Source organism: Varanus komodoensis, unplaced genomic scaffold (genome assembly GCF_004798865.1).
Source record: "Varanus komodoensis strain SLA01 unplaced genomic scaffold, ASM479886v1 scaffold2, whole genome shotgun sequence".
Lineage (NCBI taxonomy): Eukaryota > Metazoa > Chordata > Lepidosauria > Squamata > Varanidae > Varanus > Varanus komodoensis.
In genome coordinates, this window is record NW_025335568.1 from 8,555,473 (window position 1) to 8,574,631 (window position 19,159).

General features: G+C 42.3%; 1 protein-coding gene across 1 annotated transcript in view; it reads left to right on the forward strand.

The window, feature by feature from the left end:
- The first annotated feature begins 2,037 nt into the window (after positions 1-2,037).
- Positions 2,038-19,159, forward strand: part of SHROOM3 (shroom family member 3) — a 42,617-nt gene continuing 25,495 nt past the window's right edge. Inside the window, exons 1-2 of the mRNA XM_044429454.1 lie at positions 2,038-2,159; positions 17,371-17,502. Of these exons, the coding sequence (XP_044285389.1) occupies positions 17,444-17,502 (59 nt within the window). The 5' untranslated portion in view covers positions 2,038-2,159; positions 17,371-17,443. The remainder of the gene's footprint in view (positions 2,160-17,370; positions 17,503-19,159) is intronic.

The window sequence follows — 19,159 nt, forward strand, 5'->3', positions numbered from 1 at the left end:
AGCATCTTTCTTGGTGAAGATACTACGCCAGCCTAACACAGACATTCAGGAGATAAGCTCTTCATGTTGGAATAAACTTTGGATACCATATCAGTAGATGCTTGTGGCACTAAATAGAGACTGTACTTTTTGCAGGCGTTGGTACGGCCATTGTTAGGGCTTAAATATTGTGGGAATAAGCCAAGCAGGCATTACCTTCATATTGATACTAAATGTATTGGTGGTTGGGGGGAATACACCTGTACCTCTTGATCACTGACTGTAGCAGCTATGGCATATAGATGGAATGACTGGGACATCTTTCACTCAGCTCCTGAAAATGCACACATTCACCCAGGCTTTCCTTGGCTAATTATTAAATTAATCATGCTGCTCCATTTCGCTGCCCCTGTATTGTTCTCTATCGTTGTTATAATTGGGATTTTTAAAAATGTATTTTAAATATGGTTTTAATATTCATACATAAACCATTTATTTATTTATTTATTTATTTAGAGTTTTTGTATGCCGTCCCATCGCTTATAGCCTCGGTATGGCTCACATAAATAAACATAATGCAAATACAGTTAAAACCCAGAAACACCCTGGCTGCACAATTAAAACCTATAAATATTATCTAGCATTATTAAAATATTTTTTAAATAAAAAGGTCTTAGCCTGGTGTCAAAAAACAAATAACGATGGCGCCAGGCGGACCTCGCTGGGGAGCGCATTCCACTTAGGGATTTTTGATACTTTGCAATATAGAAATACTGCAGATGCAGAATTTAACTTGCTATTTTCAATAGATGCAGTTTATGCAAATCAGCCCCTGCATTTTGCATTGATTAAAAGTCTTTCAATTTCTCTTCAACTACCAACTGCCTCTGGTTTATGTATCAGGTTTTGATTTTAATCACAAGCAGAGCTGCAATCCTCCTGAGGAAATACCATCTCTCAATGGTAGAGTACGTGTTCTGGATGCCAAATCCCTCGGGTTGAGTCACTGGAACCTGCAGTTAAAATTAGAATAAAGAAGATGTGGGAGGAAAGGTTGTTGCCAATCAAAGCAAACAATACTGGGCTAATGACCTGTTTGGCCTGGCATGCAGCAGATTCCTGTGTCCTTAAGTACATTTACATAGGTGTTCTTTTGAGCCTACCAGAACTTGCTTCTGCATAAAACCATAAAGAGATCAGGCTACACTGCTGCAGCCCTACAGACTTAACAACTTCAGTGGAACTTTAACAGTGTAATTAAAATGTAGTTTCAGCCTAGAAGATGGGGAGTGTAAGGTGGCGATCCTCATGTGCACACTTATTTATGAATAAATCTCACTGAGCTCAATAGCATTTACTTCTACATTACAAATCTTTTGGATAATATTAATGAATTTGGTAGGTATGTCACGAGCAGAACCAGCTGGAGCTGGGGCGGGGGGCGGGGTCAGACTAGATGGCCCGGGAGACCCCTTCTGACTCACTCAGTTCCTATGTTTCTTATTTATTTATTTATTTTTAGATTTGTATGCTGCCTACCAATCCAGATGGATTCTTTAGGTAGCTATGAAACTAAATTTCATTGAGTTAGTTGACTCCTGTCCAAGTACAAACAAACAAATTGAAAATATCAGAAAAGAAATAAATAGCATGTAACAATGGACACCCCCTGCCCCAATCAGGAACAGACCAGTTTATATGCCAAAAGCCTGCCTGAATAAAATGCATTTGCCTTTTGGGAGAAGGACAACAGAAATGAGGCCAACCCTCAACTAATCCTCGAATACCATTTTGCATCTTTTGAACCGAGGCTGTTTCTTGGTAGTTTATGCTCATTCTATGGCACTGTTGTGTTTCTTTTAAACAATTGCATTATGATTATATTATTAACCTCCTCCAGAATTTTCAGACTGAAAGGTGGAATGGAAACATTTTAATAAATCTATAAGTTTATACTTAAACTACCTTTGTATTTGGCTATGTATTTTTAATCCTTCATGCTCATGGTAGAAGAGTGAATGTCTTCTTTGGTTTGCTTCTTTTCCCAGGGATACATTTGCAGCAAAGGGACAGACTGACCTTGCGGAGTCCCATTCCTTCAGTCCCGAATGTCTCAACCCTGACTCGCGGTATAGCAAAACAGCATGGTCAGGTGGAGTTAAACTACGACTGAAGAACAGGTGAGAAGTAGTATATTTCTTTAGACAGAAACTGTACTTGTCTTCTTTGTTACATCCTTTAGTTCCTTCTCTCCTTAAAGCCTCCTCCCTGTGTCACTATGAAACCTAGGATCAGTCACAAAAGGGGTGATTTTGACCCCAGACAAAAGTTCCTCAGGCAAAGCAAATGCTGCATGTGAAAAGGACTTTGCTTGGGTGAATGTTCCCCCCAGGAGGTTCCAGTCATCATGAAAATGAATTTTGGGGTTCAGGTAGTGCAGATAATTTATTACTTCCTTTTTTCTGCAGTTATGCATATCGGTAATATCTGAATAACAGTGCTTGGCCTATTGACTTTTGAGCTGCAAAACAATAGTGTGGTCTAGAAATTTTAAAGCAGCATTAAAAAGCCTTCCCACAATGGAATTTTGTTCTGCTTGCTAGAATTTTTAGCTTAGACTCTTTGCTTTCAAAGGAGACTAAGGTGATATGTAGATAATCTTCTTTTGTGCCATTCTTAGCTGCCTGTTTTGGGGGGTATAAAAGTACACAGAACTATTCTTGCTCCACTTTGGGGACATTCTGTTACCCCAGGCAAGTTTTGGTTTCTAGAATGAAAGCTGTAAAAGTCAGGAAGACAAAATTTGGAGGCAGTTTTTACTAAGTAGATTTTGGCAGTGTCCCTGATGTGCTAGATTTTTTTGTCTTCTTAAGTGTAAATTATGCCACAGAATGTGAGCCCAGGGTTGACCAGTTACCCCAACACACAGGAAGGACAAGACATTGTTGATATTCTTTTGGGCCTGGGTGTTAGAAGCCTGGATAGGGCTGCAGATAGATCTGACTCTTGAGAAACAGACATGACAAAGGGTCTAGATGAGAAAGCTTCTAATGTGTGCAGGCTTCTCTTGTGTGTGTGTGTTAAACTTTGGACAGATGTTTGTGATACTAAGCAAACTCATAATCTCCCCCACCCCCATGTCAGATGTTGGACTTATAAGCACCTTGGGGAATGACCACACTCTATAAAGCCAGTGTGGCGTAGTGGTGAAGAGCATGGGACTGGGACTCAGACGATCTGGGTTCTAGTCCCCGCTCAGCCATGGAGCCAACTGGGTGACTCTGGGCCAGTCACAGACTCTCAGCCCAACCTACCTCACAGGGTTGTTGCTGTGGGGATAAGATGGAGGAAGAGAATGATGTAAGCTGCCTTGAGCCCTTTGTAGGAAAAAGGCAGGATGTAAATCGAGAAATAAATAAATAAAGCACCATGTACTTTGGTAGCCCTATGTAAATAGGAATAGGATTCATATTGCATACAACCCCATAGGATCATAAGCTCCGGTGTTTCATATAAGTCATAAATGTTTCTTATGGACAGTTGCTTAGGTCCACTTCTTTGAGGTGAGTTCCCAGGCCAATCCTGTATTACCCGAGGCTGTTTATGATGCGAATCCTTCCTAGGTTATGGAGAGTTTGGAATAGATGTGTCCCAGCTGCCTCGCACTTTAGAAAGGAATAGAGGTGGAAGACTTGCTCCATTTCAGTTTCTTATTTTTCCAGTTGGTGACGTAAATGCCTTTTAAGTTTATGTGAAAATTTGTAAGCCTTTTTGTGCATATTTGGCCTAATTTGCCTAATATACTTTGCCTGTGATAAAATATGTTGCCTTATATACCTTTTGGTTGCAAGCCGTTTCCTAACATCATTAGGAACGTTATGAGTTCTTAAAATTCAGGCATCTTAATATTGTTTTTGCCAATATAAGCATACTTCATGCATTGATTGACTTGCAACATTTGGAGAAGTGCACATTTTGAAGGACAACTGAATTTTGGTCTGCGTGGTATTTTGTACTAAAATGGAAATTGAACAAATTTCTCCTTCATATGGAGGCAGGAGCTGCATGGTAGTCAGTGGGCGAGCGAGCCCTCATGAAGAAGTAGCCAGGGCGGCAAGTTAGTCAACCCATGGACCAGCCCTGCCAGAAGCTGGTGGTTGTTCAGCAGAGGAGCTAGCGAGTCATGCTATAAACATGTGGATGTCTTTGGATGTATAGGGACTCCATAAATTCTGTTGCAGAATTCTCTGTAAATGGGATCCCTCTTTATTCTGGGAGCTTTGAGGAATACTGATACATGCTTGCACATTAGAAAATGATTGCCCTTACTTACTTACTTATTTAAGGTTTTTATATGCCGTCCCCTTGCTACATAGCGTCGGGACAGCTCACAGCAATAAATAAATAAAACTAATACAATTACAATTAAAACTTGGAAACACACTGGCTGCACAGTTAAAAACTATAAATATTAAAGATTATTAAAATACTGTTTGAATAAAAAGGCCCTTCCTTCGCTGAACATCAAAACAGCAATGTGATGATTCCGCCCAAGTGCGAAGAGAAATATGAAATACTGTATGAAAAATTAAATGAAACTAGCCCAGTCCGGTTAAGGAGAAGTCCGTCTTGGTATAAATTACTAGGGCTTTATCGCATCTCTTCTAGAGGAGGAACAGATAATTGGCTAGTTATGCCAGGGCAATTATACAGCTTCCTCTAAGGTCCTTCCCAGCCTTTAAGGCCCTTCCCAGTCACTTAATACTCCTATAGTCTAGTGCTTCTATAGTCTAGAAGGAGACACAATCAAATGTCTGGGGAGCAAGGCAAAATTTTCAGATACTGGAGATGCTTCTTTGGAGCTGTCTTGGTAGATCACCTGGAAAGCAGCTTGCTGAGGCTCAGGTGAAAGATGTCCCTAAAAGACACCTGGCTGACAGAAGAAGAAACAGGTGTGGTATGCTTTGGTTGTTTTCCTTTTTCTTTCTTTCTGCTGCTTCTCTCTTTGGCTTATCTTTTTTCCCATTTTTCTTAGTCCTTTTTCGCAGTAGAGAAATAATTATTGTATAATCTGAATGGCACAGATTAATGAGATAGCTGGAGCTGGGAATACAAGATTCTGTATAATGTATGCATTATTTTAATTTACTATTGCCAGGGATGCGGTTAGTTGACAGTGTAGTTTCCTGCTACCCTACAGTTCTAAGGCCATGATTCAAATACACATAAAAGCACTGCTCCCATTTTGCTGACATTTTTAACTTGCAGCAGCTTCCACTACGAAGGAGGCAAGTCATTTTTACATGGGACTGCAGCTTCCCTCTTTGGCAATGGGAAGTGCAAAGAAAGCTTCAAAAGCACCATTGCTTTCTTTGCATTAATTTTTACTTTGGATTGCCATCTATGTTCTTTGTACTGTATTTTCTGGCAGTTGCTGTTGCTGCATTTGTGTGTGTGTGATCTAGTGCTATAAGTAAATAAGTGGGACAAAGGAGACAGGGCGAGCCTTAAACTGTAGCATTATGTGTGGATACGAAAGAGCGTTGGAAGCACAAGGTAAATAAAAAGAATTGCCTTACCTGCTTTGCCTCGTACCTCCTCTCCACTGCAGGATATCCTGGTTCTTTCTTTGTGTGCATATTTTCTTTCCCATAGTCCTTCACATTTTCTTTTCCCGTGTGTAAATGTGTTGGCAAATACTGGCAACACCTGCCAGATGCATGAGTGGAGTTTCCTTGTCTGTCACACCCCATGGTTATGTTTTCACACTTGTTCAAGGTGTGGGACAATTACAAGAGCATGTTTTTGAAAGCCAAACAAAAATGCTTACAGGAAGGTCCTGTGAATTCCTATAATTTTTGTACCCAATACAAAAACCACATATTTGCTTTTATAAAAAAGCATTCTGAATAGGCAACAAGTTTGGTCCAGAGGTTGGGATCCTAAGAGCCACACAATTAACTGGTTTGCACATTGTCTACAGCCCATAGAGAATGGGCAAATGCAGCAAGAGCATGAATGCACCAGTTCTCACTACTATGAACAACTCAGCTACCTGAAGGAGTGCTTACATCCATATATGCCCGGCCGCCCCCTGAGATCAGCAGGAAAGGCCCTTCTCTGGGAACCCTCCATGAAAGAAATTAGGAGGGTAGGTACTCGGAGGAGGGCTTTCTCAGCGGTGGCGCCTAAGTTATGGAATGCGCTCCCCAGAGAGGTCCACCTGGCACCATCGTTATTTGTTTTTCGGGGCCAGGCGAAGACCTTTTTATTTAAGCGTCATTTTAATTGTTAATATTATTTGATTATTTTATCTGGCCAGGGCAGCTTATTTTATATTGTTATTTCTTGTATTTTAACCTAATGTTGTGAGCCGCCCCGAGGCTTCGGCGAATGGGGTGGCATAGAAATGTTTTAATAAATAAATAAATAAATATTCCATTCCTGGGTTGTTTACCATAATGTCAGAACCTGGAACTCTGGGTTGTTGAGGGATTAACAACCCAGCAGTTCAAACATCCTATAGGCTGCATATTGCAGCAGGAGTGGGTGCGCACGGAGAAACCAGCATACACGCTTCCACTGCATCTTCAGCAACCCCACAGTTCACTAAATACCAACCAAGTCACTTCATTCCATATACATCAAAGTTGTTTGAGCTCATGTTTCCAACATGGCAGCAGAGGAGGCTTTGGCACAAGCAAGAAGGAAGTCCTGCTGTGTAAAGAAGGGGAAAGTGCAGTGGATGGCCATACCTAGAGAAGGTTTTGGGATCCTGGCCTTGTTGAGGAGCTGAGCCAGTCGCAGATAGACCTATATTACTGCTCACCATAATGATGAGGCTCTGCCTCGCCAGATCAGACAAAAGTACTGGGCATGTGATGACTGCATTAGGGAAGGCAAAAAGATTGCAGAAATAAAAGGCTTTTCATATGGCATACTTGGATGATTTTAATGCAAGATGACACGGGTCAGAAGATGCTTTAGATGTGCACTAAAGCAGGATGAGCAGCTTGCCTGGGTGCCCCCCGGTGTCACTGCATAAGACTTTGCTGCAAACAGAAATCCATTCCTTTCTGTGGGCATAAAAATTTCAGTCTTGAGGATATAAGCGTTTCGTTCAACCTTTTGGGTCTCCTTTCCTTTGGCCTTGACTTTGTTTTTATGTAATTGAAAGTTCCTACACTTCTGTATCTTTGGCACATCTAACCAGCCTTTTCTGTTCATTTATTTTTTAAAAAACATCTGGCCAATACTGTAAAAAAAGAGTCTTAAAAACCAGCATTCAAAAAGCTTGAACCACATTTTACAAAGCAGGGAGGAATTCTAAATAATTGCTTTTTTTAATATGCTTGAAAGAGCACAAGTGGAGACACAAATCAGCTTAGACAGGAAACGTGGCTGGCATGGAATATACCAGCTGTGGACTGGCTTACCCCTCTTATACAGATCTTTGGTGCACCTGGGAGTATTGTGCTCAGTTCAGGTGCCTCACAGTGTTAGAGATAAAAGTACAGAGCAGGGCAGAGATGATCGGGACTGAGCAGCCTTCCTATAAGGAGCAGCTACAAGGGATTGTTCAGCTTAGAAGAAGGGTGAGGAAGGGGAGACATGATGGAGGTGTTTAAAATAACACATGGTGTGGAGAAAGTGGAGGGAGAGACTTTTTCCCCTCCCTCTTTCATAGCACTTGAACTACCCCATGAAGACGATTGGTGAGAAGTTTAGAACAGATCAACAGAAGTATAGTTGAACTATGGAATTTGCTGCCATGGAAGTGGTGATGGACGCCAGTTTGGATAGCTTTAAAAGGGGATGGGACAGATTCATGAGGGAGGGGGCTGTCAGTGGTTACCAGCCATGTGGGCTATGTAGTACCTCCTTTAGCAGAGTGGCACACCTGCTTGTGCAGGGAGATCTTGCACCCATCCGGCCTGAGGGATCCTGTGCGCAGCTGCTTTGCCACCATGTGAACAGAGGCCTGGACTAAGATGGAGCTTTGCTCTGATCCAGCAGGACTTGTCTTATATTTTTACTTCTTCCATCTTCTTCTGTACCATCTGATACAACTTCATTTGTGTGGCAAGGAAGTTGAAAAGATGATCATGTTTCAAAGTGGTGAGTTTTTTGGTCGTTGCCAGTGATGTATTACTGTGGATAAATTAGCTCAGAGCCATACGCGTCTTGGGGTGTTGTTGGCAGGCATTGCCCTCATAACTGGGGAGAAGCACACGACTGTGAATTATCTGGTGTGATTTGGTGGGAAGAAGTTGCCTTATTAGAAATAATAAATTGAATTCTTGCTCCCCTGAGGATTTTATGCCTTTAATTTATAGACACACAGGCTAATGTGTACCTTTCGAGTCTTGGCATTTTTTCTGATGTTGTTCTAAGCCCTTTGACATGACCAAAGCAGTTATGTGGATTGTGGCCTTAGTAAAGGCCAGCCTGAACGCCTGTGCCTGCTATGCGGATGGATAGTATTTTGCTGGGAAAATAGCCTGCAAACAGGAAGTTGCATTGCTCCAAAGGAATGTTTGAGTAGGAGGGAATTCCAGGCTGTGCCACTGTCCTCTTGCCCTTTCCTGTGGCTGCAGACCTGCCTTTCATTTATTTGTGTAAACAGAGAAAGATTAATGATGGGGAACAGTGTTGTGTGAAACTGAATAAGGGATAAATGGCTGTTTGAAATCTTGCAGGAGAACAGACTGTGACCTAGTGAAGTTAGCACGGTTCTGCCTAATTTCACTTTGGCTGACCAAGACTTCACCTGTCTTGGTCCTTTACAAGTGGACCATCATGCAGGTTTTAGATTAAGGGAAGTAGGTGGGAGCTTATGAATATGAACACACACACACACACACACACACACACACACACACACACACACAGCAGTCTAGTGAGTAGTATGTCCATTTTGATTTCAGGAGGGGTATTCCCAGATCCTTTACTTGACTATGGTGTTCCCTCTTGGTCACAGTCTAAATACAGAAACAGTGCTGTACATTCATTTTCCAGTATAGAAGCGGACCTACCTGGCCATAGTGTTGTAATTACAAGATCGTACATCTAAAACCCTGCTGCAGTTCATGGATCATTACTGTAGTCCTCTACCCATCTGGGGAAGGCTTCACGCCTAAAGATTGTGCCAGCAATTTCTGGTAGAAGCTCTCAAAGGGAGCATATAAAATTTTACTTCAGTGGAACAGGAGCATTATGTGATATAGTCCCTTCCCGTGTCATCACATGGTTTCATCTTGCCATCCATTCTCACTACCAGAATAAAAAATGCTTCAACCTTATTTGTGTGATTTATTTCAATAACCATGTGCATGTTTTCCAAGTACTGGTGGAATATGCATGAATGCATCAGTCTTTGCCTTGTCCAGAATCCCTGGGCAACCCCTGTGAGCATTTTTCAGGGCCTCCACCTAGAGATAGGGGGCAAACATTCAATTTCTCCCCCATGTGTTCCAGCTCCAATAGCAATTGTTTTTCAGAGTAAACACTTAGAAATCTCTGACCAGTTCAATGGCTATAACCACTGAGTGATTACATTCTATGTCTGTTCTAGGGAGAGATGAACGTTCCTCCAGTTCAAATATAGAGGAGATTGATTTATATTTTCCTCTTCTTCATCTGCTGCTGCTGCTGCTTCTTACTATCACAGTTACTGTAATACTGCATTTAAATCCCTTTTTTCCTGTTGTGAGGAAGACAAGCCAGCTGACTGTCCCAACATTACACCATGAGCTTTCTGGCTGAGTGGGGACTGGAACCCAGATTACCCGGGCCTCCAGTTCAACGTTCTCTCCACCACACCATTGTTGCATTAGGATCACTGTAACAATGATCAGTGCAATGCTCTTGCACCTTAATATAAGCAAGAGCATTTTTGCTTTATTTTCCTCTGTCTCAAAACCTCTTCCCCTGAAATTTAAAAGGACACCTCTGGAAGTACTGCTCTTTTGAGTGAATAATACAGTGCTTATCACAGTTCCGTTCCCGCAGCACCTTGACATATGGGTTAGGCGCCCTGGCATTCTGAAAATCTAAAGATACATCTCTAGAAAAGAAGAATCAAACTGCAGTTGCTAGCCTAGTCCCCAACATACTCTTTTCAAATCCATGACTTGGTGTTAATTACAAGAACAATTTTTTGAGGGGACAAAGGCAGCGTACTAATGAACCCCTAATCGACTTTTCAATGCATTATCAACTTTTTAATAGACCTTTAAATGCATTTAATGAATTACAATTCCCAGAAAGTGTAATAAAGAATCGGCTTCTTTTTGGTGTGGGGAAGTTGGAAGACTGAAATACTGCAGCCTGGATCCAGGCCTCTTCACTGCCACCTCTGATGATGCAGATTTCAGGACTGCGATCCAGCCTTCTCAGCCACTCCAGATCTCAGCACTGCCGTCAGTGTACAGACCTTCTCATTAAGGAACAACATCCTTTCTGGATTAAGGCTATTCTGGAGAATGGCAATGCATAGTACAGGGAGAACAGTTTTAGATCTCAGGGTGTGGAAGATACTGTGCTTATGTACTTGGTTTCTGTTCTCGCCATCTGTGATTTGAAGCCTCAGCCAAGAACCTGAAATCCAACAGTATCTTTCAAGCTATGGTAGAAATGATATAGCTGAAACAGTGGAGGATTTTGCATCCATTAAGTATGGATGAGAGTTGTATGGGCAAGTTGGTATATTATTTGAAAGGAGAAAAAGTGATTTTATGTAGTCTGTTTTGCAGTAGCTGCTAAAATGACTACATTTAGCAAGTAAATCCCTTAGAACTGACTAAACAGATGTTCCAGTTTATTGAGCACCATTTTAACTGTTAATTACTATTCATGTAAATACTTTCAAACTACATTTACCAGATACTTTGCTTTTCTCTTAATGCCTGGTCAAGACAAGATGTGCTGCATCACACAAATGGATCATCTGAAAACAAAATATGGTTCTACTCACTGCAGAAATATTGTTTTATCCCTATGCAAAATTTTGCACTTTTACTCCCCTGTTGGATTCTACATTCATCTCTAGTTATCATTGGCTTTCACTGCTTAGACATCCTACACTGCAAAATACATCGGATCCCCTTTTCAAAGAAACTGCAGCTGAGCACACCCGGCAGAAGTAAAGCATTTTAAGTTGCACTGATTTCCATGGGAGGTTTAAACATGTCCTTAGCATTCTCCCAGTGCAACTGGTGAGATACTGCCTTGTTTCTTCTCTCTCCTTTTTCTGTCACAAGCATTTTACAGTATTATCTTGCCAACAGCATGCTGGCTGAAAAGGTACTGAACTTTTTCAGTGATTTGTAATTTTTGTGTGCAAGGGGGCTACAATTGTAGCCTGCTATATCATCTTCAAGAAAGCGTCCGCCTTAATCATGGGTTCTGCCATGTTGCTCTCCGCCCCTCATATATGCTTCCCCCAAAACTGACACTGAGAATATCAGTTTTTGTTTCTTTGTTCCAAGCTCCATTTTCTTTTCTTGCATGGTAAGGCCCAAGGCAGTCGGTGCTTTCCCACTGTCACAAGGGGAGGTTTGAAGTCTCTAAAGGAAGCAAGAAATTGAGCTTATAGGAATTTTCATTAATGAGTTCACGAACGCAAAAATGAGACAAGATGAGAAATGAGAAAGAGGAGGAAGTAACCTAGGGCCAAATACCGAACATATTTGATAATTGCTTTGGCCAGAAGCTTGCTGTCAAAAATGCTGATAAATGGCTCGAGACGATTCCATGTCTGCCAATATTTTATAACAAGTTGACAAAGGCTGCGACTGTGAATGGTGAAAAGGCAACTTGATCCCTGAAAGTGTTTCCTTAGCTGTACACCTGCTAAGTAAAGAAGTAAAATTCACTGTACTTGATGAGTTTTCTTCTGAGTAGACCCACTTGTGGATGAGACCCAAAGGCCATTTCAACACACTGTGCTGAAATGGTGTGTCTTTACCCCTTTCATTTGCTGGATATGTAAGAGTGGTGGCGAACCCAAGGCACACGTGCCATAGTGGGCACGCAGAGCCCCCTCTGTCGGCACACGAGCCAAGTCACCCCAGCATCGCCCCAGCAGCCGAGCATTGGATAACAGCACACATAGGGGCCATGCGCATGCTTGGAAAGGAGTAGTGGCGCCAGGCGATGATGTCACAAGTGACTCATTAGCTGCAACTCGTCCAAGCTTTCGGATGGCTGGTCAGTGCGCTGCCAAGGATATATATTTTTTGCTCCGACTGGCTGTGAGGTGTTTTTTCTGAACTAAAACCTCAGATTTCAGGTTTAATTGCAGGGTTTGAATTTGCGATAAATGAGTGGGTTTTGGGTTGCAGTTTAGGCACTCAGTCTCTAAAAGGTTCACCATCACTGGGTTAGGATTAGAAAAATGAGGTGTCCTGCCATGATTTTGATGGCTGGAATGTGTTTAGAATGGACAGAAAAGATGAGCTGTGCAGAGAAAGCTCCTCAAGGAAGGCTTTTTCCAAATCGCCCTCTTTCTATGGAACTCTCACCCTCTTAGGGTTAGGGGTGTGCACCAGGGTAGGGTTAGGATTGGACAAACGAGATGTCTTGGCATGATTTTGACCAGGGTAGGGTTAGGGTTACAAAAACAAGGTGTCCTGGTAAGATTTTGATGGTTGGAGTGTGTTTAGAATGGGCAGAAAAGATGAGCTGTGCAGAAAAAGCTACTCAGGGAAGGCTTTTTCAAAATTGCATTATTTCCAATGGAACTTTACCCTTATATTAAGGTTAGGGGAGTGCACCAGGGTAGGGTCAGGGCCGTGGTGGCAAACCTATGGCAGACGTGCCACTGTGGGCATGCAGAGCACTCTCTGTCAGCACGCAAGTCCAGTCACCCCAGCATCACCCCGAGCATCGTATACCGGCACACGTAGGGGCCATGCTCGCCTTCACTTGTCTGGAATATAAAAAAAATATTAAAATAGCTCACTTCCACTTTCTGCTCTATGCGTATATAAAATAAATTCAGTCTGAGAAACAAAGATGGGTTAATGTTGTGCATGAAAATGGTCTTGAGTTATCCCTTCCCCACTTACCTGTGACTTGAAGTCTTTGCCCAGTGTTTTCCCAGGCCTTTTTACTTTTAATTTTAACAGTCTTTCGGGGTGCAAACCTATGCATGTTGAGACCGAAAAAAGTGCCAGAACTCCCTGCAAGTCCCAAAGCTCTAGGACACTTTTCTGCTTCATCATACATAGGACTGTTCTCTCGCAGATATATCTTGAGACATTTTAAAAGTTTTAAGATTTGTGAAATCTCTGATGCTGCTATTAAGTCTACTTATATGATCTTCTGCAACTGATTTTATGTTCTATTTAGATGGCATGACCTTATTTTTTTATGCATCCATTGTCTTGTGTTGTTAGCCGCACAGAGAATCTTTGCTAATAGATGGTGTATAAATAGCATTAAATAAATATATGCCGGAAGTCTCTGAGGTGTTCCCCTCCTCACTTTATGCTAGATTGGAAGTGGCACCTTGGATGCTGCTTGGCCTGAATGGTGTGTCATCTTCAGTGACATCACTCGGAAGCATCACTGGTTGTGTTTTATATAGCTGAAACTTTGTGTTGTGTGGCTGTTGTGGGCATTCCAGTGGAGGCAGGAGATAGCTAGAAACCACGGAGTCAGCCTGGGATGGGGTCTGCAGCTGAGACAAGAAAATGAAGCTGTCTTTTCTATTCCTACTGTTGAAGGACACAGCAGGAGGTAGTGGGAGGGCTGGGCCAGGTGACAGGGGCACCACGATCCCTCCTTCTCAGGGCTCTGGGTCTTTCCCACAGAACCACCAGCATCCATGGCTGCCAGTACAAGCTCTTCTCTCCTCAGTTGCCGGGTGGATGGCAATTTTCAAGAGGGATCAAAGCTGGGAAGGGAAGGGGTAAGCCTTCCCTTTCCACATGCTGCAACACACTGCTTAAAAACCTGCCCCTGGATGGCAAAACTTTGGGGGAGACACACACACACACACACACACACACACACACACACACACAGTGTATTGATGAATTTGGCCCATTGTTTGCTGCTGTTTTTATGATTTTTTTTACCCCAAAGGAATGTATGTTCTCTTACAAAAATAAAGTCAACCCATTACACACAATTTAAAAATTGTTTTCAAATGAGGTATTCTTCCATTTCAGTGAAATGTATATTAATCACTTAGTGCTGAAGGATGGGTAAGCTCATTTATCTTGCTACTTTTCTTAATAAGAATAATAGCAGAAGTAATACTAACCAGATTTAGTTAGCCCTGCTTATTCTGTATGCAGCACAGTCATCCTGGGAAGATTTGTGCTTCTGTCACTTCCATTTGTGATGCACTTGAGCATTTTTGATTAATCTGCATTTCCATTTGCATTCAGTGTTTTCTCCGTATTTATACTGACAGTAATATCTAGTTTGGATTATCATCTAAACTAGGTTAGGCACCTTTGTGCTCTTCAGATGTACAGCTCCCATAGGACCCAGCCATTGTGACCAATGGTCAGAGATTGTGAGAGTTGTCATCCAGAACATCTGAGGGCATGCCAGATTGTCTACCCCGATCTCAATTATATTTATTTATTAGATTTATATCACACCTTTTTCCTTTCAAAGAATTCAAAGTGACTTAATCTTATCCCCACAACACCAAACCCGCAAGGTAGGTTGGGCTGAGAGTCTGTGAGTGGCCTAAAGTCACCCAGTTGGCTCCTTGGCCGAGTGAGGGCTAGAACGCAGGTCGCCCGAGTCCCAGTCCACACCGGCTCTTTGAGCCTCTAGATTGTGAACTTCCCAAGCTTTTCTTCTGTCTTTGTATGAGAAAGAAAGTGAAAGCTGCTACTTCTACTTTGGATTAAACCACAGTTTCCTGTAACATGAATTTGGGGGATTGTGGTCCATTCTAATCCTACTTGTTTAAAACAAGTACATTTTCATCAACTTGCTTCAGCTCAAGGGCCTCACGATCAGAGATCATCCATTTTTACTTTCTTATCTTTTCGCATTTGCCTTCCCATCCCCAATTTCACTGATGAAATACAATGCACCCTCTTATTAACATGCATCTTACTGAAGTAGCTGAGCACCTTTTCCTTCAGCTTCCAAGCAGAAATGTAGGATCCGGATGCACAAGCCGAGGTTTCCCTGCTCTCCTCATAAAAGCTCCCACACCACAAGGAGAGGGCCAATCTTCGCAACATGGAGGGAGGCTCTGAATCACAGTTTCAATCCCACAACCATAGAAACCAACATTCATGGATGTGACTTAAGATTTTGCCCCACAGCTATTTTCTCTTGTCTCTTGGTTCAGATCCAGCATCATTATTTACTCACTGCTTTGTCCTGGGGCTGTTTTAAAATATTATGAGCTTAAAAAAACCAACAAACCTTGGCACAGCGGTTCTCTTAACAGTCAGTGGCTGGTGGTTTTGAGGGAGACGGTGCTTTATTTCTGTCATACAAAGTGTTTGCTCAAGCGAGAAATCAAAGTGTCCTTAGTTTTGATTCAACCAGAACTACAAAGGCATCTTGTAAATCCCTCAGGCTGGCCGTGTGCTATGAGGAGACATCTTGAGGGTCTCCCTGAAGTCGAGGCTGTTGTTATTATTATTTATTACATTTCTATACCTCCCGACAGCTGAAGTTCTCTGGGAGGTTTACACAATCCATAAAAACAAAGGATAAAAATACACTAAACAGAGTACCTCCCAGCCTACAGGCTTCAGTGCCATGATTTACATGGCAGAGGAGTTAACGAAAGAACCCATTTTTAAAGGGACCTACTTAGGATATCTGATTTGTGCAGTTTCATTTCTTAAAAAACTTTAGTACAGATCGATAAGGATTCGGTCAATAGAACGGGGTGGTGAGAGGTGGGAGAATCTCATTAGTCTGGTGATGTTGAAAGGGGCACATGACACTTAAGAATCAGACAGTATTTATCAAATGCCTGATAGTCGAGACCGATCTTTTCTGAATTAAATGTGAATCTGTGCTTACTATGCAAAATATTTATATCCCTGCGTCTGAACCACAAGTGTTTCTCGGCTAACAGTCAGGGTCTTGTTGGGAAAAATGACTGCACAAGTCATTTTTTGCACGTTGCCAGATGTCTGCCTCAGTCTTACAAGTGGAAAGGTTTACTCCAGAGGTGTCTAAGGGTGTGATCCTGTGCCTTCCTGACATGGTGTGAAGTGGGTACAGAGGGTTATTTGCAGTCCTAGGTCTGAGGTGCTCTGACGTCTTAGTTGGCACAGAAAGAACTGCCAGCTCCATCATGGAGGCTGGAAATCAATCTCAAAGGAGGGACAAAGGGCTGTGCTGGATAGCTGGGGAGAGGAGAAGACTGGGATGGATGCCATCCCCCAGTATCCTAGTATGAACTGTTACGAAAGCTCTTACTAATCAGCCAGTGTTACTGTTTTTATATAGTCTGCAAGCAATTTTTTGGGGTGTGTGGGGAATGTTTGGAATTTTGAGAGCACTGTGGGTGCTCAGATTAAATGGCTGCCATCGTGGGCATGGCCAGCCACAAAACACTCTTTTCATGGAAGGCAAACTGGTAGGACTCATGGGGGGGGGGACTTGCTCAAGAATTAAGGTAGAGGGCACAGGTGGGCTCCGGGCTCTTTTCAGCCCAAGTTAAGATGACACTAGGGGGCAACAGTTCCCTTTCCAAGATACCAGGATCCAGGTTTAAAAGTGAGTTTTAATGAGAAATAAAATAAAATTTAGAAGTTACAAGGAGAATATAAGTGCCACTGGGGGTTTGTAGATAGAGTACACTGGTTTAAGTTTTCTGCATGAACTGGGGTATGAGACTGACTTCCCATTGAGTGCCTACAGTAACACAGTATGGGTATTGTAACCAATTTTGAATGTCGTTGCATTATTTGAATCTTCATTTATGTATGTCTTTTGTGTTCTATTGTGCTTTAATAGATTTGCATATGATTTCTATATTTCCTATCTCTCCCTCCCTCCCTCTTTACACAAATTGACCATGCCAATGCTTCAGCCCATCACTGGTTATAGCCAGAACTTTTTTGAAACCTGTGACCGCCAAGGTTGCCAAATCTGACAACATGTGGGACATTTAGGGCTCAGTTTTTCATTGCTTTGCTTTGCACCCGACCTAATTCAGTGATGAATTTGCTTTTCGGCGGGGTGGTTTTGGTGGCTTCTGTCCATGAATGGTGGCAGAGCAATAAACTTCAGGGAGCACAGCCCTTGACATGTGTATCGTCTAGACAGCGCCACAGTGTTGGCACAGTATAAATGCTCAGTAATAATCATAATAACCTTGCTCTACCTGTCAGAGTACCTGAGTGAGTGGCAGTCTCCAGTAATTTTATCCTTTCTGTTTGTTTCCAGACGAAGTGACCCGGTGGGCCGACCACACTCCTGGCATCCAGCCAAGTTCATTGAGAACCAACCCGATCTCAGTATGATGCAAATATCTCAGGGTATGATTGGCAATCCTTGGCATCAAGCCTACCATTCCAGGTAAGCCTTGCAGCGTCTTGGCCACAAACCTGCCTCCAAGGAATGGCGCACTCTGTGCTTCTGATTCCAGGAAGAGAACATTTTCTTCTGTGCTGTAAAAGAACCCTTTCTTTTTTCTTTCCTTCTTTCTCTGAACCAAAAGCTACTGTATTCATACACAGTATTTTAAAAGGCCAGATGCTGCATTGCCTTTACAGAACTCAAACCGTGGTCGTTTAGAACTACAACTGTGGCATCCAGACAAGAGCCTTCAAACAGTTTGCAAAATTTGGAAGAGCTGTCAAACACTGAGCTTTGTCCAGATTTGTCCGCTGGTTGCAGGATCATGCATGCACCCCAAATCCAGCCTTCTTCTCCTTGTTGGCTGGAAGATCTCTGTACACAGGGCAGTGTAATACAAAAATTCTGTGCTAAGAAAATCTGAATTATGTAACTTTTATATATTATGCAAATTTCATACGTTTGCTTCTTTTGAATCATTTATTCTGTTTGTGACAATTATTGCAAGTTAACTCAACTTTCAAAACTCATACAAGTTTAACTTTTCTTGACAGGAAATGTATATGCATATGCTTATGTATATACAGGCAGTCCTGGGTTATAAACAAGTTCCTTTCATGAGAAAATGAAAATTTGTCTTTAAGTCAAATTTGTATGTAAGTCAAATCATGTAAGATCGGTCCTCCACATTCACGGTGGTCAGGGGCACAGGACCCACAGGAGAGTGGAAAAACCACGAATATCTCTAAGCCTCCATGCTGCGCAAACTCACCAGGAAAATTCTGCAGGGATTTCCCTCTCTGGATGGGTGGGGCAGGAAGGCCTGCTTTGGAGGCCTCCCTCTCTCCACTTTTGCTTCCCCTCTCTCTCTCTCTCTCTATGGTAATGGCAATTTTCTGCAATATTTTTAAAAAATTAATAGGCTTTATGGCAGTTCATTTGTAGGACTGTGTTGTTCATAACTTTGATATTCATAACTCAAGGACTGCCTGAATGTATATGACTGATTGTGTACATCCACTGCCTGTTTTTCACCCTGTGTTTCCACTTTGTTGTATGTATGGAACATAACATCTGGAAAGCATTAATTACATTTCTGGCTTCTTTTGTACAGATAAATAAATCCTCTGTCTTTTGGTATATTTGCATATCTCCCCTTTCTGACAGATTCTGTTTTTCAACAGTAGGATACTGATTCTCCCTCATCTCCAACTTGGGCAGTGGAATGTCAAGCCCCTGTGAAACCCAAGTCCTGGCGTCATTATTAATTTTTGTTGATCAAAGCAGACATGGGATGGGAAAAGCAGGAAGAAATGCTAGGATTACAAGACGGAAAATGAGAGGGAGAGAGAGACTTTTTTTTACTAGAGACATGTGTTTTCTCTCGCCCCGCAACAGCCATCACAAATCATCGGGCCTTGGCATTCATTCTATCCTGGGGAGTTTTTAACATGGGTTGGTGCAAAGAGTTCCGAGCCCCAGGTTTGTGCTTTCTGCATCACATCTCTTTTGGCAAAGATGCTGTTGTCCCAGGTGTTTCTCTGCTGCCGAACCTCTGTGGCATCCGGTGGTCAGATTGCCTGTCCTCTTTCAGCAACAATAAATGAGGACTGGGGAGGGCAAATTGTCAGGGACTGAGAACATCTGTCTGTCTGTT